General features: G+C 39.0%; 2 protein-coding genes and 1 pseudogene across 2 annotated transcripts in view; 1 reads left to right on the forward strand and 2 right to left on the reverse strand.

Annotated features, from left to right (window-relative positions):
• Positions 1-27,830, reverse strand: part of LOC147140716 (uncharacterized) — a 195,878-nt pseudogene that overhangs the window by 49,154 nt on the left and 118,894 nt on the right.
• kcnmb3 (potassium calcium-activated channel subfamily M regulatory beta subunit 3) lies at positions 1,104-7,470 on the forward strand. The gene is made up of 4 exons (XM_086042386.1): positions 1,104-1,189; positions 4,429-4,632; positions 5,167-5,341; positions 7,102-7,470. The coding sequence occupies exons 1-4, from the start codon at positions 1,104-1,106 to the stop codon at positions 7,468-7,470; spliced, it is 834 nt and encodes a 277-aa protein (XP_085898512.1).
• The window catches only part of LOC147140719 (phosphatidylinositol 4,5-bisphosphate 3-kinase catalytic subunit alpha isoform), a 26,228-nt gene continuing 8,569 nt past the window's right edge, over positions 10,172-27,830 (reverse strand). The window contains exons 8-21 of the mRNA XM_086042831.1: positions 26,983-27,135; positions 26,728-26,862; positions 24,822-24,946; positions 24,602-24,683; positions 24,325-24,489; positions 23,883-23,986; positions 21,329-21,500; positions 19,103-19,209; positions 18,401-18,522; positions 18,116-18,194; positions 15,955-16,125; positions 15,705-15,822; positions 15,465-15,616; positions 10,172-14,261 (exon numbers count right to left, since the gene is read on the reverse strand). Coding sequence (XP_085898957.1) covers positions 13,991-14,261; positions 15,465-15,616; positions 15,705-15,822; positions 15,955-16,125; positions 18,116-18,194; positions 18,401-18,522; positions 19,103-19,209; positions 21,329-21,500; positions 23,883-23,986; positions 24,325-24,489; positions 24,602-24,683; positions 24,822-24,946; positions 26,728-26,862; positions 26,983-27,135 — 1,956 coding nt within the window. The 3' untranslated portion in view covers positions 10,172-13,990. The remainder of the gene's footprint in view (positions 14,262-15,464; positions 15,617-15,704; positions 15,823-15,954; positions 16,126-18,115; positions 18,195-18,400; positions 18,523-19,102; positions 19,210-21,328; positions 21,501-23,882; positions 23,987-24,324; positions 24,490-24,601; positions 24,684-24,821; positions 24,947-26,727; positions 26,863-26,982; positions 27,136-27,830) is intronic.

The following is a 27,830-nucleotide window of genomic DNA, read 5'->3' on the forward strand; positions in this document are numbered from 1 at the left end:
CGTCTGCTGCCTGTGGACATGGAAGGAAATAAATGTCCTGAATCCAATTCTCACTGGCGTCTGTCTACCGCTGTTTCCAGGGAAAATAGGAAGGCAATGTAAGTGGGAAACACCAGAGAGGTCGTCATGATGTGATTGAGCTGCAGTCGAGAAACACCCTACCACAGCATCGTCATGGTGTAAATAAGGCAACTTTTCAAGGGCCACTATTACTGGAGGACATTTATATGGACAGTAATATTTTTTTTTACGACCTCTTTTTCCATCTTCCTTCCATGACAATTTTTTTTCCTGTCTTCAGATTAAACGCAACAAGGTCAGCAAACATGCTGGGGCTTAAAACAGCAGGAGGCCCCGGTGAAATAAAGTAGGGTCAGTACACAAAAGCAAAGAGAAGAAATCTGAGGTGAGCAACTGAAAAAGAAACAAATGTAAAATGCAAGCAAAACTGATAGGAACTAACCCCAAAATACTTCTACCCAAGCGTGTAATCAAAAATCTTAGCAAAGTTTTGATTGACACTCTCTGAATAGTATTATTTAGCGCTTGTTGACATTAGGGGAATGTATTTATGTCATTTCTATTCAGTCAACGGGGAAAGATGATTTCAGTGTTTTGAGGTGTGGCCAAAAATTGAATTACAATCATATCTCAAGGCAGCACTGTATTGATGTTGAGCTGAAGTTGAGTTTAAGCACGTCACATACTGTAGATCCGACTGACTGCAATAGCTCCGCTGCATTCAAGTATACCGCGAAGCTGCCATAATCAAGATTCAAACAAGCCGTGACATTTGTCTCACCCTCCCAGGCCCACTGAGAGGCCATTACGCAGTCTACCTGACTTACCTGTGCTGGTTTCTATAGGAACAGACATGAGGGTGGAGGGTGTTTTCACTCTCACCTTTGAGCCTGGGTAAACAAGCAGGTTGTTCCCCCAGCGGCCAGCTCTCGCCCATTCAGTTTTGTCACCGCGGGCTCTGGAGCCTGCCGAAGATAAGCCATGTTCGGCTATTGACACAGAGATATTTGACTTTCAGATAGACCGAGAGCAGCTTGTTAGGCGGATATCTGGGCCTGCTGGTGAATGAGAACACAGTTACCATGTTCTTGAACACGGCCTCTCCTCGGAGATCATTCAGCATCCCAATTAACATCAACCTGCAGGGTGCTCGCAGGCGGCACGCACGGTAGGAGGACCATCGACCTGGCCGGGCAGACTCTTTGGAGATCATTACAAACGCTGCTCAAGTTTAACTCGGCTTCTCATTAAGATTCTGGGAGGGAGTTTGGGGCATACATTCTGCATTGGCAGATCTGTTTTTGACACAGCGACACTCTGCAAAAACTGGCCTTTCAAAAACTTGGGGGTGAAAAAAGACGTTGAAATGCGCAATATATTGATTGCTTGATTTAAGCAAAATGATCTGCCAAAGCAATAATCTGCATCCATGCCGTTGATTCCTGTAACTTCCTGTGTATATTTTTCGTCTCTTCACACGTGCTCATTTATGAGACAGTGTTTATTTACTCAACAGGAGTATTTTGAGACATTCATAATAATAATAATAGTAATAATAATAATAATAATAATAATAATGTTTCAAAGTGGATCATATATACATATATGCAGACATACAGACAGAGTGAGAAAAATTAGAGTATTGTTAGTCAATTTTAGGAAAATTGTCTGCTTAATAGAGCAGGAAAAATGCACTACAAGTGAACAAACAGTAGGTAGCCTCAAATCCCTACCGATGCCTATAGCCTATGATATTTATTATTTTTATCTAAATTAAATTAGAACATGATAATACCTTATCAAGATTACTAAGAAGGGGGAAAATGCTTGAAACAAGTGAAATGGTTTTACAGAAAAACAATCTGGTCAGAAGTAATATCTTGGCAATATTGATTTTGTTAGCCTAGCACCATAATTGCCTTTTCAATGTTTTAGGAAAACAAGAAAAACAATTCTTGCCTCAATTCAACCTTTATGAAATTACCATTACCTGGATGACTGAGAAGCTACACAAACTCAAAGAAAAAAATTAAAATGTCTATTTTTTATTGATATTGTGAGGAAGTTGAATTTTTTTTTTTTTATGCTATTGGGTTAACAGCATGAGACCTTTAACATTGGCTATAGTTTTTGCAGTGCGCACATTATACGTATTGTGTCGCCACAAATTACTATTTTGCGTGCAGGTTATACCCATTTCGTGGCCACAAGTTACTACTTTGTGTATATGTGCGACCTATCTACGATTGGCTGGCAACCAGTTCAGGGTAGGCGGAGCTATTACTAGAAGACACCTGGGATAGGCTCCAGCACGCTCGCGACCCTTGTGAGGAGAAGCGGTTTGGATAATGGATGGATGTGCTGCCTATTTTATGGCCACAAATTACCATTTTGTAACATTTGCATTTTGTGCGCATGATATATATCTATATTGCGGCCCTAATTTAATCCCCCCCCCCCCCTTCCCACGCCATGTCTGGAGCTGTACAGTTTTCAAATGAGCCAAGTAAAACAGCAAATACTGTCTTGGTTATTATGACTTGTTGAAAAAATGTCAGAGATTAAAACCTTAAATCTTTACCAGGCGCATAGTATCGCCGATGGATTCTAGGCTTTGACAAATGTGGCCATGTATCATATTTTAAAGGGTTCGATGACACGTAATCACGGTTACCACATTACTGAAAATGTCTTTCATTGCTTGACTCCTAACAGGTTTTACTGCTTTGATTTTGTCACTCATATATCATCCTAAGTGCGACATTAAATATTTATACTATCCCTTCAAAGTCAGTTTTCTGAATGAAACATTTGATTTTGACATGTTTCCACAGCACTGGGAAGCCTAAAACTCATTTGTAGAAAGGTAACAGATAAGATCATTCATGTTAAGCTTTGTGCCCACAAAAAAAAAGTGCATTCAAAAATAGTCAATATACATGAAAATACATATTACTTTAAATTATGGCTAAACCACACAAGTCTAGTGGTCCGACAGAGAGCATTTAAAAACAGTATCATGGTGAAATATATTTTTTAATATCTTCTCACTTGACATAATTTGCTCTTTGAAACCAAATATATTAGAAGTTGCCCAAAGCTATGGAGTGAAAGCTGAGCAAACATACTGTACTAACGCCACTGAAACTGGCTTGGATGGGGCAAAATTCTCCTGAGGCCATCATGTGACTGTGACCATGACTTTGATTGTTGGCAGTTACAATGCATACCATCCATACCACTCCTAATTAATGTAGTTATATATTTAACACATACTGTAATGTACAAATGTGTCATTTCTCTCCGTATAGTACAAGAGACAGTGTTGGTTTATTAAGTTATGAGATTTCTAACAGAACATTGGAAAAATGACGATGAATTTTCTGACTCTTCTTTCTCTCACTTACACACTGCTGAAGGGCTCGAAGTAAAACACTCTCACGTGCACAACACAACAACCACACACACTTCAGAAATGCACTCACATACACAGGTGAAACGCTCCAACAACAATTCGAAATGCTAAATGCTCTCACCAGGGTTATAATTTTTCATTATAGTTAGTTTTCATTTCATTTTGACTTTTGTTTCAGTTATTATAAATTGTTTTTACAGGAGGTCTGTCTTTTTTTTTTTTTAATGTTTCATTTAATTTAGCTTTTATTGGTTTCAGTATTACTTTGTTCTTTTTTTTTAATTATATGGCATATTTGCAGGAGCAAGATTTAAAAAGAGATCAATAAATATTGTATGATAAAGTAAACAACAATTCCCAAACAACTGTTCAACCTTCTTTCTCCTGTGCATCTGTACAATAATACTGAAATAAAACAAATAAACCCCCAAAGCTCATTTATCAAATTAGTTGACAAAGATGAAAACAAAGGACATTTTCGCCATAGTCATATTTGTTTTAGTTACTTTTATAAATGTAAAATGTGACTTTCGTTAGTTTTTTTAGTTTTTTATTTCACTAACTAAAATGGAGTTAGTTTTGATGAACTGTTACAACCTTGGCTCTCAACAAATTAAACCTTTCTGCTCACACACACTACTGAAACACACACAGACTGTTTTTTCTCCCACACATACTACTGAAAAACTCTTACACAACTTAAACAATCACACCCAAATTAAACTCTCACAAAAAATGAAAAGTTCTCTCTCACTACTAAAATGCTTTCACGCGCACACAAAAGTGAAACACTAACAAACAGTACCGAAATAGTCTCACAAATCATGCTAAAACATTCTCCCACACATAAATGAAACGCTCTCGCATGCACAAGTGAAACATTTTGGCTGATTCTGAATGATGTCCCTGCTGGCCCCTCATAGTTCATATTGTATACTCTACTGCATGCAATCGTGTGCGTGTGTGGGTGTGTGTGTGTGCGGGAGACACAGGGAGCTCCTCCACAAGGTGACATCCCAAGAAAAAGAAGGAAGCGCAATTGTAGAAGGTCACGTGGAGCAGCGAGTTCGGACGCAAAAGTCGGTGGCGAGCATCGGGGAAGAGCGAGCCATCTTGTTGGGCTTCAGCATGATGGCCTTCTCCGTTCTCATGTTCTTCGTGGTTGGAATCACGATGGTCAAACCGTATGTTAACAGGTATACTTAAACTGCATCAGAGGTGACGAAAGTGCTCATATTTGTACTTGAGTAGCACTACAGAAAGAAAGTGAACTAAAAAAAAATGAATTGATATGCAATATATTGTCTGTGTACACTGAAAAAAAAGGTGTGTTGAACTTACTCAATGTTATATTTTGTTAAGTGGCTGCACACAATAGAATCGCCTGGCTTTAGATACATCTGAAACCATTGAATAATTTCAACACGCCAATTTTTTCAGTGTAGGAATTCGTCGGTTATACCGGATGTTATTCTACAGTGATATTTGCATTTGACGACGTAGCACTGAAGGAGAATGTACTTCGTACACTAGGGCTACTGTATACGAAAAACTTCTCTCCTCGCAGAAGCAACTGGCATCATTGTGCGTGTCTTTGCGTGAGTGTCCATGTCTTTGTGTGTCTTAATGTGTGTCTGTGTCTCTGTGACTGCGTTTGTGCGTGTGCGTGTGCGTGCACGAAAGCCCTCTCGTGGCTTTTCCCGGACTCACGCCGCCTTCTTGTGCTGCAGTAAGTGGGAGGAGGAGGACAGCTGTGTGCTGCTGCACACTGAAATCTTGGATGAGTGGGTGGACTGCAGAGGTGTGAGCAGCATGCCGTGCCTGGCCGTCACTGTTAATCTCACACGCTCCAATCAAAAAGCCTTTCTGCACTTTGACGAGGAGTCAGTGATGCTTACACCCAAGGTGAGGATGAATGAAAGTTCAGCCATGGTGGACACTGTCATAAGTGTCGATGACACGATGGTGCATCTTAGCCTTTTTTTATGCCAAAATAATTATAGTAGTACAACATGGGTTGTCAAACTTTTTTCAAAGGCCACCCTCAAATCCTAACAAAAATCAAGCATAACTATTTTTTTACAACATTTCAACCAAAAAGTATATCCTACTTCAAAGAAAGGAGTTGAGCAAGATTCCATTGAAATAAATTCAATATTTATCCAGATCCGTCCTCACGGGTGGGCCAGGGGGGACCGTGCCCACCCACCAAGGTGCTCGTGCCCTCTAATAGCAAAAACTCATATACTGAAGAATTGACCCCTATTGGTTTGGAAAAAATATATATGTTATTATAATTATTATAATTAATAATAAATATTATTTATTATTATTATATCATATAATTCATTATATAGTTATTATAATTCATATCAGGGACAATACATATTAATAAACATGTCAGTAAATATGCTAGAATTAGCCAGAAGGCTATTTTCCAAATACAGTCCCTATAGACAGATTGCGTAAACTGAAAAAAAAACATTACAATAAGAATGCGTTTACTAAAATGCTATTAAGATCAAATTAAACATTTACATAACAAAACAATACATTTACTAAAAAGTACTATTAAGCTAAAATCTGCATTCCAAACACAACAGAATAACAATTAGACAAACATACACAAAAACATAAAAACATTCACAAGGCAAGATGCCAGCAGGGCAGCGAGAGCAGGCATGACATTTCTGATTATCAATTTACCATTTCTTTAGTTGGAAATTAAATGATATGTATTCAGATTTCCGGATGATGATGGGGGTGAGATTCCATTCAGTAGCAGCTCGAACAGACAAAGCAGTTTGACCAAATGTACTTTTTCTAAAAGGAACAATGCAATTTCCTCTTGCTGCACCTCTGGTTCTGCTGTGGTCAGATGTTCGGATGTTAATATAATGGCGAAGAGGAGGGGATGATAAACCATGAATAATTTTATAGATAAGACACAGATATGAAATGAAATGCATTATCCATCCATCCATTATCTGAACCGCTTATCCTCTGTTACTGCTGTAACTGACCGAGATCTTAATTTACCTCTCTCTCTCTGAAACCTGGCTCGTTTGAGTTACCTCCCTTTTTGAAACGGAAAAGTCAGTTTCCCAGGGTTAGCAGACTGTTCACTAAACCTGCTTTTTGAAACAGACCCCTGTTGTCTATGATAATACCAGAGCTGGGCATTTTACTAAAAATTCGCCGTCCGTTTATCACCTTCCGCCTACAGCCAGGGTACCCTTCCGCCATCCGTTTATCCGCCATTTTGTCCGGCCGGACCAAATAATAATCGCCTATAGGCCGATCCGACTATCATTTCAAACAGGCTTCCATTAGTGTTTCTGACTACCAACTTCGTCAAAGTACCACTAGCACCACACATATTTTGCTGCTTGCATGTACATTGTCTATTCGCAGTTCAGTTACGTTGAGTGTGGGAGTGAGGCCAATATGCATTGTAACAGGACAACATCTACTCATGACTACAAATATGACGTTCTCAATTTGTTTATAGTGTATCAAAGGCAGCTAATGGTGATCTCTTCAATGCTCGTCCCGCATCCAGTGCTGTCAAAAATAAAAATCATGGCGAACACAGAATGTTATCGGATGAATGCAAGAGCTTCCAAGTGTAGTAAGGATTATGTTTTGTTTATTTTTCCTGGCAGTGTTTCTACATCCCCAAATGTAAAATGGACCAAACGGAACTTGAAGGTGAAGCCCTGAAGGTGAAAACCAACTTAGACTCTCAGCTGGGAAGCGCCTCCTCGTGCCTCACAGACCTCGTCAGGCACCCCGGGGATGTCATCCTTAGCAGAAAGTACACCCTGAAGAGGACCCTTGAAGCACTACTGTGGCCGAGCCTGATGCTGGCCGGCGGAGCCCTGCTGGTGGGCCTGGTCAAAGTGACACAGCGTCTTGCTCATCTGTCGGCCGAGATATGCAGCGTGACGGCGGGGGGGCGGATGACTTCCAGATACACTCAGGGTACATTCTACAAACTTATCCAGAGGTCAGCTGTGTCCTCGCCTATGTGACTGTGATGTTGATGTCAGAAAATAAGCAACGTGCCCAAAGTTGGCATCCCGTGACCAGTTTAATGAGATCCAAGCAGTGGAGTAGAACTGCAAGTCTCTTACTGAGACGCATTTAGCTTCACTATATGGCAGTGGTGGCAAGAAACAAACTACCCTATACATTGTTATTGTAGGAAAGTAATTTCAGAGATTTGTTTCATATAACAGAATACATGTTTGGAGATAATTGTGACCGTTTCATGGGTCAAAAGTGCAAATTGAGATATTCTAATTCTATCTTTAAAATTATATATAATAAATACAATACAATTCATCTTTATTCATGGACATACCTTGAACGCCCCGGCGGGAACGATGTGCACTGCACACGTTCTGTCACATGGGGTCATTTTGCTTTCTTCAGTCTTTAAAATGATTTTTGCTGTTTCATGTACCGGCCCTTTAACTGAGAGTTCAGCTCTGCTCACTGTGTAAGACAGCTAGCCTATGCGTGGGACGGATGCACACATGTAGCAGCACCGAAACCGCTCCTTGACGATTTGTTTCTCCACACGCGGACTGATGCTTGTATGTCAATTTCCAAACACGAACTAATGCTCCAGTCGGCGCTCCGGAAGCAGAGCGGAAACCAGCGAGCCAATCAGCAACCCAAAGGGCTGACCAATGGAAGCACTCCATGGGCCGGGCGCCTCCGTCCAGCCGTTCAGAGAGTGACCTTTCTCACGTCCGCTGCATTGACATATGAACAGTGACCGCTGTTAAATAAAGCAGTTACATTACAACTCTCGACCCGCTCACATCGTCTCCTTACACACATACAACTTTCAGTGGCAAGCGGTTCGTCAAACCGTTAACCCAGAAGTGGTTGCCCATAAGGTACGCGGATTTGAATAGTAAATTAGCCAAATAATGAATTTTAAATAAACCTCTGCCGTTAGCATCTCTCCCGCGGCTTCATGCACGGACGCTTTTTTTCTTTTTTGGTGGGTAGAGGCGGACGTAAGGACGGAACCGCTTTAAAAGGACGAGGATTGACAGGGTCAGGGATGAGGACAGAATGGTACCGAGGTCACAAACGGAGGACGGAACAGCAAAAAAGGCTCAAGTGCCCAACTCTGGTTTTAACCCTTTAAAAGCTCAGGATGTTTGACCTCTCAAGAGATGAAATGGTAATTCAGCCTGAACCAAAAAAAACATTGAAGATCCCATTGCTCTTACGATTCATCTCCTGATTCATCATCAGCCAAAGTTTGGTAGTTTTACTATTGCTACTTTTTTTTTAAACTATTTTATGATGAGGCCAAATTACCACAATGGGGAATTTGATATAAGAATTTTGTGTCAATCAAAAAGGTTATTTGCATTTGGTGCGGCCAGTGACAAGAACGTTTATTGATATTTTGTGATGGATATCATCTCTGAAATGCATTTGGCCACATAAAGAAAATAAAAACATTTTGATGATTCAACAGTTTTTTCCCATTTAATGTCATACAGAAGTAACACATCAACACTTTTTCCATACTGTTAAGTATTTACAGGTCACTCCAAATTCCATTGTGGGGCGGGGGACACGGACATTGGAAGGACCAATCACAATGATTTAGTTTAACAGTGTTCATAATTGATTTTAATTTGAACCCACTAAAACAGCATTAAAGTGGACAATTGTGGTGATACTTAGGACCCGTGCACACAGACGGTTCATTTGTGACATGCCTCAATGACGTGGCATGTCAGGAGGCGGCAAATCAAGAAAGTAAAATCCCTGCCACAGTTTGGTTTTAGCCACAGGTATTTCAACTCATCTGCCAGGTAAACAAGCATGTTAAGTATGTAAATTGAGGTACTACCGTATTTGGATTACAAACATTCACCGGTGTGCGGATCCCATTATGATCAAAATTCACTTCTGTTATAAATCAAGATGGGTGTGTACATTGTTAGGCAGTCCAATATTCACAGTTTTATTTATCTCTCTTGTGTTTGAATCAGAATATTGATTTCAACCTGAACATATATATATATACATTTAATTTTATTTATTTTTTTGCGTAGTCAATGCATTGCAAACACATGCAAATTGTGCTTGATTTCGTGCTGCAGGGTCACATGTATGTCGTACAATATTTTTTACTTTTATTGGTTGCTATGTGCATTTATAGGAATATATTTTTAAATGGCATTCAAAGCAAGGAGTTTTTATTTTGAGTCCAAGTTTGCAGGTTCCCCATGCATGCTCATTGCAAGTCAGCTAAGTACACATTTTCTAATTATGCACATTGTCTACTATTCACTTCTTTTCATACACTTCAAATACAATTTTAAGTTTTCGGCTGCTGGGAGATGAAAATAAAGACCTTGTTGGAGAAATCTCAAAAAAAAATTTTTAATCTTATTAATTCTTTACATTATATTGATGTTATGACTTTATATTTTTATAAAATAAAATTGAGAGCCATATTCCTTATTTAAAAAAAACAACATATTTTGTTTTCTGGGGGGAGGCCGATTCAGATTAAATGCTTTTCCATTCATTTCAATTGGGAAAGATGATTTGCGATGAGTGATTTTAGTTATGAGCATGGTCATGGAACAAATTAAATTCATCTATCAAGGCACCACTGTATTTGAGTTTTCTAGATACAGTACAGTACAGCATACGCTCAGCCCATAAGAAAGAATAGAGTATATTACTCAATCATTTTTGACTGAAAATGTTTTATTTCTTTCATCAAAATAATCACAACAAAACATAAGTGCCATTACACAAACATTTCATGTTTGTTCACAGTAAAATAATAAAGCTCATTATGTTTGTAGGGAGAAATGCTTTATTTAACAATGGATACTTACAGTTTTTTTTACCAATGTCATATGACTAAAAAGTATTTGAGGAAGGCTTTATATTTATAATATATATGTAAATATGTACACAGATGGATAGATAACATATGGACCTTTTTTTAACATGCAGGGTATTCTTTTTTTTCCCCCCTCATTGTGCTCTTTGTGAAAGCCATCATCAGCCCGTGTCCTTCATTCATCCACTCAACCTTTTCTTTCATTGTATTTCAACAACTACAAGCTGTCTACTGGGTTAGATGACACAAGTTTCTTTTCTTTTTTGGTTAGAAACTTAATATACGACTTTGATTATACTTTCAAAAATACAAAAATATATTACCTCTGAAGTTATTCAAGGGGGAAAAACATTTGCACATGTAGTAGCAGTTCTGTTACCTTCATTGTGACTTAGTTGTACCTCACAAGTAACAAGGTCATTTCTATACATGAAATTCAAGTAAACAGCATCAGGTCAGAAAAAAAAAAAAAAAAAAACCTTAATCGCGAACCTCATACATACTGCAGTGACAAAAAAAAAACCAAACATGACAAAACATACAAAGTATAGGAGAATTTGAATTGTTTCTCCACAAAAAACATGCAAATGAGGTCTCAGTTTGAATGGGTCCGGCCCAAGCATTTGACCAGGACTGGTTTCCTTTATTAAAAAAAAAAAGAAACAGAAAGAGGAAAAAAGAAAAATCTAGGAAACCCCCTTGTGTGTGTACATGTGTATCAATGCATCATTTGGTAAAGCTAGGTACCTCTTATGTATGAGTAATTCCACACACAAAAGGTGACAATCATAGGAAGGAGGACACTTGGAAAGTTAAAAAGGACAATAAGTGTACTAAGCGCTAACAAGGAGACAAGAGCATAACTGACTGATGTTAATGTTAAAAAGGCAGGAAAAAAGTTTTTCAGGCTTTTGGAAACAAAGTGGAAGATAGTTACAGTGCAGCATTGTGCATTATTTTCTTCCATGTGTATAATTGGTTTGAAGTTCGCACACTTCTTAGTTGCGGAGTTGCTTTCCTTTTTCTTGACATCAACTGTTTTGTGTTGTTTTTGCATAATACAGTACTTGTTAAGATCACAATTTGCATAGTGTAACAGCATATTACAACAACAAAAAAGAACACTGCACTTTTCCCCCCTTTGCTTTTTCCAAGCGATACCAATTTACACCAAGTCGTCAAAGAGGTTAGTGAGAATCTGCGCATTTTTCCTCCGACCCAATAATACTGATAAAATGACACGACACACACAAAACACATACTGCAGAAATCAGTGCGATGAGTACACGAGAATTAGAACAGACGAGGGGACTTTTTTTTTTTTTTTTTTAAACAATAAGACTCTGGAGTAGAGGGGTTTACACATGTAGTACTTTGGCTCAGTAGAAATGGACTCTGAAAAGAAAAAGAAAAAGAAATCTGTGCTGTGTACGCATACACAGCGATGGATATACTGCTGTACAAAAAAAACATCAAAAGCCATAGCGCAATGCACTGACTTCGAAAACTGTGGACATATCCATATGCTACACGTCACTAAATCAGCAAAAACACATAAGTCCAAGTCATAAATGCTATTTTTTTTAAGTGTTTGCTTACACAATACCTCAGTCAGTCTCATACTAATGGAAAGCTGTTTAAGAATTTATTTGATTTCCATGTACTAGTACAGTTTTTGGCCTCACTTATAAGACAATTTAGTGCACTTGTAGAACAAATGTCTTATAAGTAACACTTTTTCTATAACTACTTCCATTTTTTTACCAACTAGTACGCAATAAACACTTAAAGGGGAAGTCAACCTAGACATATTTTTTTTCAAGAATATGTTCCCAGTAGGCTCACTAGTTGAAACACGGCATTCTGATTAATTTTACGTTTGTGGAATATAAGTTTCAGCAAAATGCACTCCTTTTTAGCCATCTCTGGGGGCGGCCATTTTGTCTTCTGTCGACTGAAAATGGCTGACCTGTTTTCTGAATCTGAGCCGTGATTGGTCGTTGTGAGCAGTTGTGACGTCATTTTCAGTCGACAGACGACAAAATGGCCGCCCCCAGAGATGGCTAAAAACGAGTGGATTAACACTTATTCCACAAACGCAATATATATCACAATGCCCTGTTTCAACTAGTGGTCTTGCATAGAACATATTCTAGAAAAAAAATGTTTGCGTCGACTTCCCCTTTAATAGTGAACTACTGGGCTGGAATAGAAACATAACAAAGTCCAACTAGTAGCCTCCTGGACCCTACTAGTAGAACTCAAAATATACACTAGTAATATGTATTTGTCCTACTAGTATGCCGAAATGTCAGGGGAAAAAAGACACTACTAAGACACAGTCGTTCTACTGGTATGCCGAACATGGACCTTAAGATGAACATCAGGGATGGCCAATAAATGCTCAAATGGGTTTTCATAATGACATTACTGTGCACTAGTAGAACAACTTTGACACACTAGTGAACTAGTATTCTGTAAACAACTAGATTACTAAAGAGGCATAACTACTTGGAAGCATTTTGGTGCTATGATATCATGGATGGGTCCAGGAGGCCACTAGGGTTTGACACATGCCTTCTAGTTGGGGATAAAGATGGATATCGCGAATATGGAATAAATTCCCAAAATGGCATTATGGAATCCAAATTAATCTTGATGTTCAAGAAAGGTCTTTGTCCTCACTAGTAGAACAACGGTGATAACAGTGAGTATTAGATGCTACTAGTACTGCTACTGAATGCTCTTTTCTTTTCTATCATCAATAATTGTATTGTATTGCATTGTAGTGACTCTTATCAACGAGTGCATAGCTTTGCCTTGCAAGTTACATGTAGTTGCAATACGAGTATACCAAGGTTGTCCTGCTAGTGTGCAGAAATGTCATACTGCTGTGGAAAAAAAAACATTACTAGTGAGCCAGATCTTCTAGCGTGCTGACCTGTCATACTGGTATGGACAAAGAGCGTGCTAAATCAAATAAATGCTCCAACGGCTTTCCATCTGTACTCGGAATATTGCTAGTTTCTTTTTCAGGATTGTAATGAGTAATCTGGATAGGCTTCTTAGTGTTCTCTTCTTTCTTCCACCAATATCTTCCCCACTTTCCCTATGCTTCATAGTTTTAAATTAGGTAGTGGAAATAATGTAGTGTGACTCCTGTCAGCTGTCAAGGATGAACAAAAGAAAACAAAACAAAAAAGCCTACCGTGCTCGTGATGTACAACTTCATAGTGATGTTCCTCGTAATGCTGATGTGTTGGTGGATATATTAAAAAAAAGAAAAGAAAAAAATAAAGTGTCTCTCGTTAGTTTTGATGAAGACGTCCGGATGTGCCCAAGGTCCATTAGACTGTTTTAATTCCTATGGAGGAAACTGATGAAATACCACCGTGCCTTCTGAAGTTCATATAGTGCAGCCGCAAAGAAATTCATGAGGGCGTGAAAACATTTAGTGTCCCTGATAAAGGCTCTTCTTAGCACCCCTGTTCATACTGCGCTGGCAGGTAATGGTTCAGAGTCACATGCTGGCAAAAGACAAACCAGGTCTTAGTGTGGCAATTCATTGCTGCTACTGCGTTTTAGGTTCTCAGTGCGCAGCTCGTTCAGGTCACTGTTTCACTTCTGTTGTTCACTCAACTGTTTTGCTTGCCGTTTCAGTTCATGGCGTGCTGGCGGATGGTGTGGAAGATCCAGTCCATTTTAGTAGTCCAGCCGCCGTGGTGAGCGTCGTTCATCTGCTTCATGAAATAGTCGAGAGCCTCCTGCTCCGTCTTGTCCAGGGCCAAGGTCTTACGGATGTAAGCGATGTCGTCGAATGACTGTAACTCGGGCATCCCTGAGCCCAGCATCATGGAAAAGAGGTTGATGAAGAGGTTGGCGTGTTGCCGGATTGCCAGGTAGGCCTTGTAGCACATCTCCTGGAACCTGGTGGGCGCAAAGGAAAGCCAAAGCCTTATTAACGTTTGTGACCACCTTTGTCACAAGGACGGAGGTTCGGTGTTCCTCTAAAACAGTGGTGCCTTGAGATACTCATACATCAAATCATCTCATCCCACTGAAATGAATGGATATGCTATTAATCTTCTCTGACAGATTAGCGCAAAACTGAATGTAAAGAATTGAATTTTTTTGTCACACTTTTTGCTTCCTATTCAATACAGATTGTGCAGCTTCTTCTGGGGTGCGGGGGGCAGTATCATCTTACGGCCGTATTTACGGCCAAACTGTGCACTCTTCAGTAGACCGCGATAATATTAGTTGTTCTTCAAGGAGGATAAAGAATATGACAATCGTTATATTATATGGCCGCATGCGTTAAAATATCCATTACTTGAAGGGTTAAACACTGCCACAAAGATGCTATTCATTAGCCATCTATCTCTTTCCCATTATGTGTTAGCAATAAGCTAGTGGAATGCAATGTGTGTGATTGTTTTAAACACAAAATGTGTCATTTTCTTTGTTTTATATTTAGTTTGACAGTAAGCTCCAACTGGGAGTGTCAAAAAACAGCTTGAAGCCTCTCTTTTTGAAGAATTGTTCACTATCTGACAAACCGCTGCTTGTTGCGAAGCGAGTGGAGCCATTGCCACCATACAGCACTCTAATCTTAAATTTACGCTCGCAAGTAAAAGCAAAAATGGTCCAAAGGGCGCCTTGTATCTAAAAAAACTCGTAAGCCAGGTCACTTAACTCAAAGCACCACTATATATGCTTGAGGGTATTGTCTTGGCCTTCATTTTGCTGCTGCGTGTGTGTTAAAGTAGCAGTTGTTTCAAAGCTTTGAATTACTGAACATCTAGTCTAATTTCCACTTATGTGTTAGCATTAAGCTAGCAGGCTTTAGTTAGACTACAATAAATGGTTTGGTTGAACAATTTGGTGTTTAAATATGCGAGCATACTTTGCCTCTTATTTCGAGGACTTGGAAAAAAAAAATCACAAATGTAAGTGTTTAATGTGTGTGGGATGAGTAAACTTCTTTTAATGTTTTTGTTCTGGTCTCTCTATACTGCAGATTTTCACCTATTGCAGTGGAATTTCAACGTACCTCCCACGGTCAATGGGGATTTACTGAACTGAACAACAACAAGAAAAATCCAAAATCAAAGTGAGCGCTGACTGTACCTTTCAAACTCTCTTGTCTTGGTACACTCTTGAGTTCCTTTGCTTATGACAATCAAGAAGTCTTGTGTCAGAACAAAGGGTACACGCTCTCTCTTGTATCCAAACTTCTTCTTTTTGTGGTCAAGGAAATGGCCAAAATCTATGTGGAATAGCTGCGGTGCATCAAAAAAAAAAAAAGAAAATAATGACACTCGGTAAGTATAACAGACTATAAAAAGTATGTCATACTGTGGATTTTACCTGTCCGTTATCTTTAACCATGATGTTGCTATTGTGTCTATCCCCTATGCCCAGGATAAATGTGGCGACACAATAGCCTGCGCATGACCGTGTGAACAAATCTACGGCTTGGTCATACCTAAAATAATAATCAATAATAAATGTCAATAATGACAATGTGCATCAGAATTAGATTCAATGTCCTACTGTGTGTCTTCTTGTGTCATGTCCTGTCATCTTCCACACTGCTTATCCTATTTGTGCCACTCACATCTCGCCTTTGTTCTTATCCTTGAGCCACTGGTGCAGTGTGTGGCTGTTGAACTGCAGCGCCCCCTTTAGGCCTCCTTTACACTGGATCTGCATGATGGTGTGAGAATTCCTCACCACCTCAATCAACCCAACACAGTCACCGATGGAAAGACAACCGTAGGGGAGCATCCTTGAAAGACAGGGAAAAAAAAGGAGAAAAAAGAAAAAAGTTGAGCAGCAAGATCAAAGATTTAGGTTTTTGAAATGGCACACTAATTGAAAGGATTCTCTGTGGTTCCCGAGATCTGCCTAAGCCCTTTACACATTGGTCATCTAAGTTTTTTTTTTTTCCTCCTCCTTTTTTTCAGCTAGCCTTAGGCAGTGGTTTTCAAATTGGGGTCCCAGAGCTGTAGTTCACAAAATAATTAGCAATAATGTTTATGCTGTATTATTTTAAAACATGCCTATCTAAATTGGGGAATCAATGACCCCTTCCTACCTTAGCTTTGGGCCAATTGATACCATATTGTGATATCACATTATTCTGACATCCCTGCATGAATAAGGTTTATATTTCGTCTATTAATGACATCATTGATCAGATCCCTAAAATAAGCAATACAGCAAACACAACCTCAATTACTCCAGGGTCGTTCTGTGCTGCCATAGTGTAAATGTGATCCCGAAAGCTAATCTATTTTTTCACTTGTTTCATTTTTTTTATTTTTATTTAAGTGTCTTGTGAGCGGAATGCCTTTGCGTTAGGAGGTGGAACTCCGCCTCCGCGCCCTTGACTATCCAATCACAAATTAATAGCGTTCGAGTAGTTTTTTTTTTTTTTTTGCCTGACACAAAGTCTGAAAACCATATTATTTACCTGTCAAAAAATGAACTAGCTAAAGTAGGTGTGTTATTTATTTAATTTGAACATCTCATTCACATTAGCTTTCATCACTCAGTGCAAGTTACGTGAACTTCCGGGTAGGGATGGGTATCGATAAGATTTTGACACGACTACTCTTAACGATACTGCTTATCGATCCAGTGCCTTAATGGTATTTGGTATTCTAATCTTATCGTTACTTTTTTTGTTTAGAAAAACACCAGATTTCTTTCTTTAACTCACTTTTTTTTAATGTTTTTTATGTACTTTGTCTTGCAACTATGACATTCAAATAAATAAAAGAATTCCCAGGAAAAGAAATGATTTGAACAAATCACTATTATACTGTTAAACATTACATAGTGAGGCTAAGCGGTTTGGATAATGGATGCAAACAATTATTTAGTGTAAAAGAAAACTTAACACTTACAAACAAACAAACAAACTGTCTTAAACATACCCCACACATACATACATACATACCCACTATGTAAACGGGTTATTCTGAATGACTCAGAAATATGAATTTTTACCTTACCCCGAAGATTGACTGCATGTAAACGTAATCACTGTGTGCGACTTTCTCTTGTGGGGGTATGTTAAAGACAAAGCTTATGTTCCGCAAATTACAGCAAATATCGATGACATGAAAGATCAAATAAAAGCTGCAATCAACACAATGGACCGGCGACATCCCGGCGTGTTTGGAAGGAATTCTTATATCGGCTTGCTGTTGTCCGTGCTGCCGGTGGTCCCCACACTGAGGACTTGTAAAACACGAAATAAAAACTCGAAGGTATGGACAGCACACGTTGTCCAAGTAAACCTTTTTTTTATTGTTTTTTAAATATTGCGTGTTGATTTGGGCTTATTCTATTTTAATCACCCTGTAGTATCAGCGCTGTGAACACGGTGTCAAGTTTAGCACCCAGGACTCGCTGTCCAAGCTTCTTTTTTTTTTTTTGGAAACCTTTTTTTTGGAAAGCATTTGTAGCAGTTGCGCCGACAACACCAAGCAATTAATTAGCACATACGTCCAACCGCATTGACTGTCCTTCTTCAAAAAGTTTAGTCTGGAAGAGGTGGGTGAATAAGTACAGGCTCTACCGTTACACCTCTGATGTGCCAATTTAGTGGGAAGCCAATGTCAAAGCAGCTTTGGTGTGTGATGACCTTAGTGGCTGGAACGGTTGGCAAGTATTCTGCATTAAGGCGTAGATCAGAGAACATAAAAGTTATCCAGTGCCTATTAATGAGCATCTGCATCTTTGCTGTCACAGTGAAGTGAGGCACCAACCTGAGATCAAGGCCTTGGTTCTGCCAGATGTTCTCCATTATCCTAATGATCTGCAGCGTCAGCATGTCCTGCCTCAGATCTATAGAGGCACAGCAAGATGAGGAAGTAGAAACTGTATGATGCGTTGTGACATTATGGGGGAAGGCTGTCAAAGTTACTTTGGTCACACAATGTACAGTGCGATTTGGATAACGTCATTACAAAATACCAAGTACAGAGAACACATCATGAGTGCCAGAGCAAATGCCTGGAAGAAAGAGCAAATGCGGATGACATCAAACTCACCATCTCCATTTTTGAAGATGATTTCGTTGTTCTGAAACAGGAGCTCTGACATCATATCTGGGTTTTCCCAATTAAGCCACAGAGGTCGCTTAGCAGATGACATCATCCGACATTCTTCCAGACTGGAACAGAAAACAGCACAAAATTAGTGAGAAGAAGAAAAAGAATTCTATGACTAGGGCAGGGATGGCTGACAAAACATTTTTTTAAACAAGTGGTGTCCTTAGGAGACATATCATTCAGAACTATAGGTAAACAGACAAGCAAGCATAAAATGTATTTAAAAAAACACAATAAGGTATTGTGCTGTAAATACCAAAATACCACTAGATGGCTAAATTTTCCCCCCGCAAAAAGGTGATGGTGCCCACTGTTCTGGGATTACCAGCAGCCTATCAGAACCCAACAGGATGAAAAGTCCGGAAAACAGATTAAGTGAGTCTTATTATTTTATATACATATTGACTTTTTATGCATTTTAATCAATATTTATACATTAAAGCTGAAAAAAACCCAACATTGAAAACAATTGCCATATACCACACATTACCGCAATATAGCTGAGTAGTTATATTTCACCCCCCAAAAAATCTGTGATACAGCGGGACTGCAGTATGTAGCGTGGAAGACTATATTCAATTCTCAAAAGAACGGAAAATATGGGAGACCGGTCAAGAGAGTTACGCAAGGATTCTGAAGTACCGAAGGTTTCCCAGCTGATGTGCTGGATTCAGCGGGGAGGTGAAGCTCTGCAGTGCATCCATATAGTCTGGCCTCCTCATTTGCTCCACCAGAAACTTCATTTGAACCTGAGAACAGAGAAACAGGTAAATCAATAACACGCCAGATGTGGGCAGCTGGAGGAGTCAAGCCAGATCGGTAAACAGAAGCGTTGCCCATCTGCTGGATTGCTTCAGCAAAATTACTAACCCTTCACAATGATGTAATACTGCTGTATTCTGGGTTTAGGGGGAGAATAAACACCCACTGGGCATGTATGCTGTCCACACACACAACTCTTGGCAATACCAAGAATGATGAAAAGATTCTGAAATCTACATCTATTAAAAAAAGAAAAATGATAAGTACGCTCCAGCGTGTGTTGTGTGGAAGGTCAGAGATCACATCTCCACACGGATATCACAAGTGACTTGCCAACATGCATCGCACTGGCGTCAAACTCATGGCCCTGGCTCCAGATCTGGCCTGCGATATCCTTTTATGTGGCCCGCAAAGGCAAATCATGTGTTGACTTCATTTTTCTTTCAAATTGTCTTCACTTTTAACACTGAGATATGAGATATTGCAAGATTTTTTGTTACCAAACACCCCCCCCCCTTTAAATTTAGTCGAAAAATGTTGGACTAACAATTTATTGGTTTCTGATTTCAAAACCAGTTATCAATGATTTGTGTATATGTGATAATATAAATCGATCATACATTCATATGGGTTCACAGTCATCCCAAGGTAACCATAACTATGATGTGGCTCGCGACAAAAATGAGTTTGACCTCCCTGGGTTAGAGTATATCCCATCCCCTATTAACAAATAGTAATGCAAAGGAAATAAGGATAAGGAGATAAGCAATTGTTTTGCATTGCTTTGCAAGCTAAAATTTTAGAGATATGAGCACTGGATAGGCAGCCAACTCAACTCACTTCACAACAACATAGCGAACAATCCTTTAATAAAGGGGCTTCACCCTGATGCTCCCAGTTTACTATCAAACTAAGCATGAAACAAAGAACCTTGTGTATTTAAAACCAGGAGTGGGTATTTACACCTGTCCATCATTACTGACGTAAGGTACGTCCACTGATGCACTCCCGTTTTCGACTGGCGATGACGGACTTCTGGATCTGCCTCTGGCTAATGACAAGTTCTCTGGTGCGCCCACCACTGCTTAAAACAATCTCTAAACTTTGCCATCCACTATCTTAATGACAACACACGGTGTTGTAGACATAATAGTCACAGAGATCTTTATTTTATCTTCTGAGAAAAAAAAAAAGGCTATTACTGCAGTTTATCGAGTCACTTACAGTAGTTCTGAGAGTCTCCATTTGTGTCTTCATGATTGTATTGTATTGTATTGCCCCCCACTAGGGAAGTCCAGCACACCAGCAGGAGCCATAACAAATTCTTAATGATGCAAAAAATGTTTAATTCTTTACATTGTTTAATTATATTGATACTATGTTTTACAATATAAATATTATGATAGTGATGTGATATTTTCCTTATTAAAAACATCACAAAAATGTTTGCGGTTTTACTTTTTTAGTCATGCTGGGATGGATTAATGGCATTCCCGTTTATTTCAATGGGAAAAGAGTCATTAAGAGACAAGCGTATTGATGGAACAAATTAAACTTGCATCTCAAGGTACCACTGTAGTTAATTATTGGGAATGTCACAATACCGGCAATATCGCAATTTTATATTTGCTTTGTGTAGAGACATTTATACGCAACTGCTCATGTTTATTTTATTTGTATTTCGTATTCTACATAAACCATATACACACCCACACAACCAAATTAAACAGAAATTAATCCGTTTATTTCTCACGTGAAAACGCAAAACTATGTTCTAACCAATAAAAGATCCCATAAATCATTCAAATAAATAACAGATCGGTCATTATTTCTTGGTAAAAAAAAATTACATCCCATCTTAATAATGGTAAGTGTGTTTGTCAGTCATTTGCATACAATGCCATTTTATACTGCTGCCTTTGTGAAACGATTCTCTATATTTTTTAACAATAGAGCACATAATGCACAAAACACTACAAGAAAACAGCAACAACCCCAACTGCAACCCGCTGTAAAGCACTATAATGACCTCTGTAGCCCCGAGGCCAGATGTTGACGAGATTAAACTCAATGATTTGGCCAAGCAGCTGTCAGCAGTCAGATTACCTTCTGTGCCTCATCCTTTTTCTCCTGTTTGAGGAGGTCAGTGAGATTGATGAGTTTCTCCATGGCCTCCACCTGCCGACTCAGGTGCTTCAGGTACATGCCGCAGGCCCGGCAGTACGACTCCAGCAGGAGTCCAAACCTCTGGCTAACAGTCTTGTTGTGCATTTCCGATCTGAAAACAGGTGAAGAAACATGGTTAATGTCTATTAGTTGTATGGTATTTCCAGCGGACACATATTGTCCCACTAATAATTTCTATTACAATTATATTTTTAGACAAGAATAAAAGGACAAGTAGTAGGTGCATTTGAATTTTCAGTGGCTATAAAGTCTACAGACCCATGTTCAAATGCCAGGTTTGTGTGACAAAGAATGAGACCACGAAATAATTTCAAAACTTTTTTCTGTAACACTGAACAACGCAATTGATTTTTAAAAAAAATATTTTTGAAAGGGGAAGTAAATGTATGGAAATGAAGTAATGTGTTTGTTTCCTTATAACTGGAAATGTGGCTTTGTACAGAATTAACTATTCACATTCAAACTAATGTTAAGTGGGAATCAGCATTTTGAGTGCCTCTGATTACCCCCAAATCAACTTCAGAGGTTCTAGTAGGCTTTTCATTACTTTTGCATTCTAGCAGAAACTGGAAGGGGACCAACCCTAACATCTAGCGAAGATCCATGAGCAACTGATGCCCACCCTAAAATGTTTGATAAGTGCTGTGCCTATACATTCTGCAAGATGGCAGCAAAGCAAGATTTCTATTAGAGAGATCTATAGACAGTGTCATGATAGCTCCTACCCCAATATAGTTGTTTGGTACCAAGATTCCACAATTCCACAATAAAAAGCAATACTTTTTATATTAGGCAGTGCTTTGGGCTAAGCAAAAAAAAGAATAAAATTAAATTTTTAAAAAAATAAATAAATAAATTAAAAAAAAGGGAATACCAGAGAATAGGTTCCCCAAAAATTCTGCTTCTCATCAAAATTGAACCAAAACTACACCCAGCTTTTTATGACATTAAAACAAATCATGCAGGTTTTGCAGGTAAAATAAAAATGAAATATCCAGATGAACCAGATAATTTTACTTTTAATGTTCAGATGCCTCTATTTTTGCCAAATCATATTTTGTCTGAATTGGACAGGATCCTGAAGAAATGGCGATTCATTTTCACGACACTTACCCAAATTTTCAGCAATTAAAATGCTAGGCCATGGCTGCTAACTCATTGAGATGTCAGGTGATAAATGTTTAAACCTTAGTCGGCGATCTGCTTTTTCTGAGTGATTTGCTAATTCCATATTTTTATTATTTTTTTAACATTCAATTAAAAAACTAAAAAAAAAAAACTCCGGATGGTGTTCCAGAGGCACACAAACTCTACACAGCAGCTGTGAAGCAACGCAAAGCTAACTCATGCTCATTGCTAAGATCATCACCTTAACTCAGCTCTGCAGTTTGCTTACTGACAGCTGCACTCTCCGACCCCTACCACCTTCTCGAATCACACACTGCAGCCTTCTTGGCACCGCACTGCTCAAGTGGTATTTCAACCCCAAAAAATCATGCAATCGTGACCGTGATGGTATACACCAGGGGTGGGGGGAATCAACAATTATTTGATGTATTGTGGTGCAGATGTAAACGACTAAGTCAGTCAATGACTAGTAATACATTTCAATGATGGATTAATAGATGAAATAGTAATTAAATATAATGCTTGGAGAACAAAAAAAGCGTGGGTTGTGACATATAACATCCATGATTTTGTTGGTATTGTTCATATAATGTTGTAATGTTGACAGTCCAATATTCATGGGGAATGGGACCAAGCCCTGCCTCTTGCTAGGACAATGAATACCTGGTTACCTGGTGAAGTCTGTTAACTGTATCACGTATTGAAAAACCAAAACAGGCTAAACTAGACAATGTGAGTTTGGCCTGATCCCTTAATAATTTGAGTGATGTGTAAATTAATTTGTGTGCAATGAAACACTGATAGAGCTACAGAAAGATATCCATCACTTTAAAGGGGAAGTCAACCTCCAAAATGTCTTAAGAATATGTTCTATGCAGCCCCACTAGTCGAAACACAGCAATATTACTAGTGAAGGCACATAGAACATATTATTGCAAAGATTTTGGGGGGGTTGACTTCCCCTTTAAGGTTGATTGCTAATTTTGTGAACTTTTTGCCAATATTGCGGATACATATATTGAAACACCACGGTTGGCTTTTTACAATTCTGAGAAATATTTACTGACAAACGTCTCTTCCATTGCAGTATGTTTTAATAAAAGATAACGGAGGTAAATGTACCTTTAATTTATTGTTGGCAAGCACTCCAGAGACCCAACAATTTGTATACAAGCAATTAGTCAATTTTCCATAATATTACCCTTAAGTCACACAAGCTGAAGTTGAAAAACACAATCTATATCGTTCTTGATATTTTTCACGTAAAATGTTTTCTGCTATCAATTCCTAATAAACCCATCGAGACAAAAGTCCTTGGTTTTTATAAATATGAAAATAAACTTACTTCAAATGCCAGAAGAAGAAATGTCCTATCCTCTGATTAGTTAATGCCTTTTTCAGCAAGAAACGGCCAAGTGGATTATCAAGGTACTGCTCATACTTTAGAACCTGTTGACAGAGTCAGAGAAAATGTAGAAGTATACAAGAAAATCATGAATACTACAGCACGTGAATCATCTGAAAGATGTAATAAAAGAGTTTCATTAAACAATTGGGACTGTGATTTGGCATGGCAGAGTGATTGTCTTAAGCTACATGAAAAATACACATGAAAAACCTCAGTATTGCAAACCACAGTAGTAAACAATGTTGAATTTTTGGGTGAAAGCATCTTTTTTAAACACAGCTCTTGTATCCGTCTTACGTCAAGTGTGTGCCTTCTGAAGTGTCCAGTAAAGTGTCCACGGTACACCATGAACGCAGAATACAGAAAATATATAACTCACCTGAACCAGTTGAATGAGGTACTGTGACAGTTTGTCATCAGTTAAATATTTCTCAAGGCACTTTACAGCAAAATCTCTGATCATGGGATCGGGAAAGTTGCAATCCAGCAACTCCATGGCTTGTTCCGGCTTGATAGCAGGCCAGTCCTTCAGAAGGCAATACATCTAGTGACAAAGAGGTACAATTACGCTGAGTAATTCTAAACACACCTACAATTGATGAAACAGGGAATTAGCAGTCTTTATCAATGTAAAAATCTGCTGAGTTAGATCTTACTTGTGCAACCTCATCTCTGGAGTTCCATTTCACAGCAAGGAGGATCTTGGGTAGGATGTCAGGCATGTTGACACAATAATGTCTGTGAAAGGTTCATGAAAGTGCATTAGCTCTTTTAGAATACTACTAAGAAACTCAAGAAAATTATTTGTCATATACAGTGCAATTGATTTGTGACTATTAGGTCACGCATGCAACATAATGGACTTGCACACATTACCTGTGCCTCCATAAAAAGTCTTTCTCCTGCTCAGTGATCTCCGACAACGGGTCCCGATTACACACTTGGCGAAGCTGGTCATTGTCAACGTCTGTGAAGGGATTGTCTCGGGCCACTCTGTTACTCTATTTCACCACATGACATATTGAAACAAACTTAATGAGCATATTAACATCACATGACACTTATAAACTACAGTGGAACCTTGTTTTTTGTATGCTTAGTTTTCATACTATTCAGTGTCGAAGAAATTTTGTCCCCGATTTCATACATCCGATCAGTTTTGGCACAGCTGAAAATGGTTAGGGTTGGGCATCGTTTGAATTCCGGTTCCGATTCTTTGATTCGATTCCGGTTCCTAATAATTCTCGATCCCGATTCTTAACAAATCAAAAAATATATATATATATAGTTTTTTGGACAAATCACATGAACTTCTCTGTTCTTCAATTTCTTGAACTTTTTACTATTTGTGAAATTTACCATGGATTATTCAAAGGGCTGTTTTTAACCAGTATATTTATTTTAATACATTTTTTGTATAATTTAGTATTATTTTTCAAAACAGCTTTATTTTTGAGAAGTTCCAGACAATACAATAATGCAGCTGTTACTGAAAACAAGCTCCTGAAACCCAATTGATTGGCTAACCTTGTCTTGTTTTAGAAAGAAAATATATATGACAAACACAACGCTGCATTTTATGGACAAGCAAAGAAAGTCTATCTAATCTAAGCAGTCTATGTAAACATATGATGCATATGTATGTACAGTGTTTATGTATATGCTGCAGCTGCTTATGCTATAAGCTAAATATTAGCTGGATATGTGCATTTGTGTTTTAAACTTGTTGGCTAAATGTTGCCATACTTAGACGTACTTAGCCAATTCTGACTTTTGGGTCATAAGCTGCATCGCGTCAGTTCCATGGCTAGCCATCGGCCGAATGAGCCAGCCGGAAGGGCGACTGCTCCCACCGCAGCGACTGCTGGGGAGATCCGTGGGCAGGGCACGCCCAGAGTCGCCGGCGCTGCAGCCCGCGCTTGCCGGCCAGTACGAAGCGAGTGGCGAGGCTGACCGAGAGGACCACGGCAGCTCGAGTTGGGGCAAGCTTCCGTGCTATTGCAACACAGCTTTGGCGGCAGGATTCCGGGGCTACGAACCGTGCGCGCGCACACTTTTTATTTATTTATTTATTTATTTTATTTTATTTATTTTTTTTTTTTTTGTTTGTTTGTTTTTTAATCGGTCATACTTCGTTCGTAGCTCTTCCGCGCGGCTAACTACGAATCGAAACTTAGCACCAACATTCTAAAATCTGAACGGTTCCGGGAGAACCGGAGTGATAGATCCGGTTCCAGTCAATGCCCGATTCTCGATGCCCAACCCTAAAAATGGTCCATACCAAAACTCATCCGCCTACCTCCGCGAGTCTGTCATTCATTCCTTGGAATTCAGTGCACACAAAGCATCCCATGCACATTCACAACTTTACTGAGTGTTCTCTTGAGTGAGCGTCACTCCCCCACCCGATCATTTGAAGCATTTTGAAAGTTTTTTTGTGCTTATCTATTGAGTGCAACTTTTCAATAAGTCACCATGGGTCCAAAAACAGTTCCAACTGCCGGCCCTTTCATAAAGTAGACGGGAATCACCATGAACTTCAAAGTACGAAAATGGCGGATTCCTCTTCTAAACAATAACCTTTCCTCCTTCCTTTTGTTACAGGTTTAATTGCATTTTCCTTATTTCCTATGGTAAATGTTGCTTCTGTTTTTGTATGATTCTCTTTTAGTCAGAATATTTGGAAAGTATTCATCAGCGAAAACGAGGCTCCAATGTATTTTATTTTTTCGGTTCGGCACCGATGGAAATTTCACTCTCATGATGACGTGTGCTCTCTTACCAAACCTGTGGGGCAGTAATTAAAGCCAACCTCTCTGGATATATTCCAGTTTGCGTGATCCTCGATGATGGTCATATCAGGGAACTTGACTGGAGAGCTAAAATGGTCAAACTCCAACTCCAGACAAGGGGTTTCCTACAAGATTGAAAAACATACTGTATATATTTTATCGAAGAATGTTTACCTGCCAATAAGTCGGTCAGATATGTATGTTGACATAATACAGAACTAGAGTCTGAAGAAAACTTGGCCGACCTTGTTGGGGTTTGAGCCCGAGACACCGATGGGGTTGAGCAGATCTTCCAGGCCGTGTGGGAGGGGCCAGAGGTTTAGCGCCATTTTCCCTGCTACTAGTGTGTGAGTGTAGTCAAACAAGTTGATGTTGCCCCAGGCAAGAGGACAGTGCTCCTACAGGAAAATACCAGTAAGCTGATGCATGTGAAAACAAATACAATAGCAACAGAGCCACGGCTAACTGGTTTGCTTTCCGTGATGCTGTTTCTCCACATGAAACATCATTTAAGGAAAAACAAGGTAAGGCAGTTTTCTTCATATAGCGCATTTCTTACAAGGTAACGCAATGCGCTTTATATGATCAAAAGTACAATATTTAAAAGCATTTGAAAACATCACAGTAATAAAAAACAGCACTTACAAATATTTCTCAAATAACATACAGTGCAAGAAAAACACTGTTAAATACTATTTTTAAATGCTTTAATAGAGCTTATTCATAAGCACGAAAAAAAAGAATATTTTTTAACCTGGACTTAAAAACATTCACACTTGGGGCTGACTTCGCGCCTGATGGCATCTTATTCCATTTATGTGCAGCCTAACAGCTGCTTCACTATGTTTGGTTTGAACTGTGGGTTCCACTATTTGACCCGAGTCTGCAGACCTCGGAGGCCCACTGGGTTTATATTCCATTGGTATTTCTGACCATTCAGTGATTTATGGACCGGGAGCAGAACTTAAAAGTGTACTCTATAGCTGACTGGGACCCAGTGTCAAAACTTTAGGACTGGAATAATGGTCTGACTTCTTTGTTCTGGTCAGAGCCCAAGCTGCAGCGTTCTGAATGAGCTGCAGCTGCTTGATGT

Source organism: Filicampus tigris, chromosome 10 (assembly GCF_054856515.1).
Source record: "Filicampus tigris isolate MCC_2025a chromosome 10, RoL_Ftig_1.0, whole genome shotgun sequence".
Lineage (NCBI taxonomy): Eukaryota > Metazoa > Chordata > Actinopteri > Syngnathiformes > Syngnathidae > Filicampus > Filicampus tigris.

Excerpts from the sequence above, each read along its gene's own strand:
- kcnmb3 (XM_086042386.1), top strand. The coding sequence starts at position 1,104 with ATGTTCTTGAACACGGCCTCTCCTCGGAGATCATTCAGCATCCCAATT. Across the intron at positions 1,190-4,428 it reads GCTCGCAGGCGGCACGCACG|GGAGCTCCTCCACAAGGTGA; the intron begins GTAGGAGGACCA and ends CGGGAGACACAG. Across the intron at positions 5,342-7,101 it reads CAGTGATGCTTACACCCAAG|TGTTTCTACATCCCCAAATG; the intron begins GTGAGGATGAAT and ends TTTTCCTGGCAG.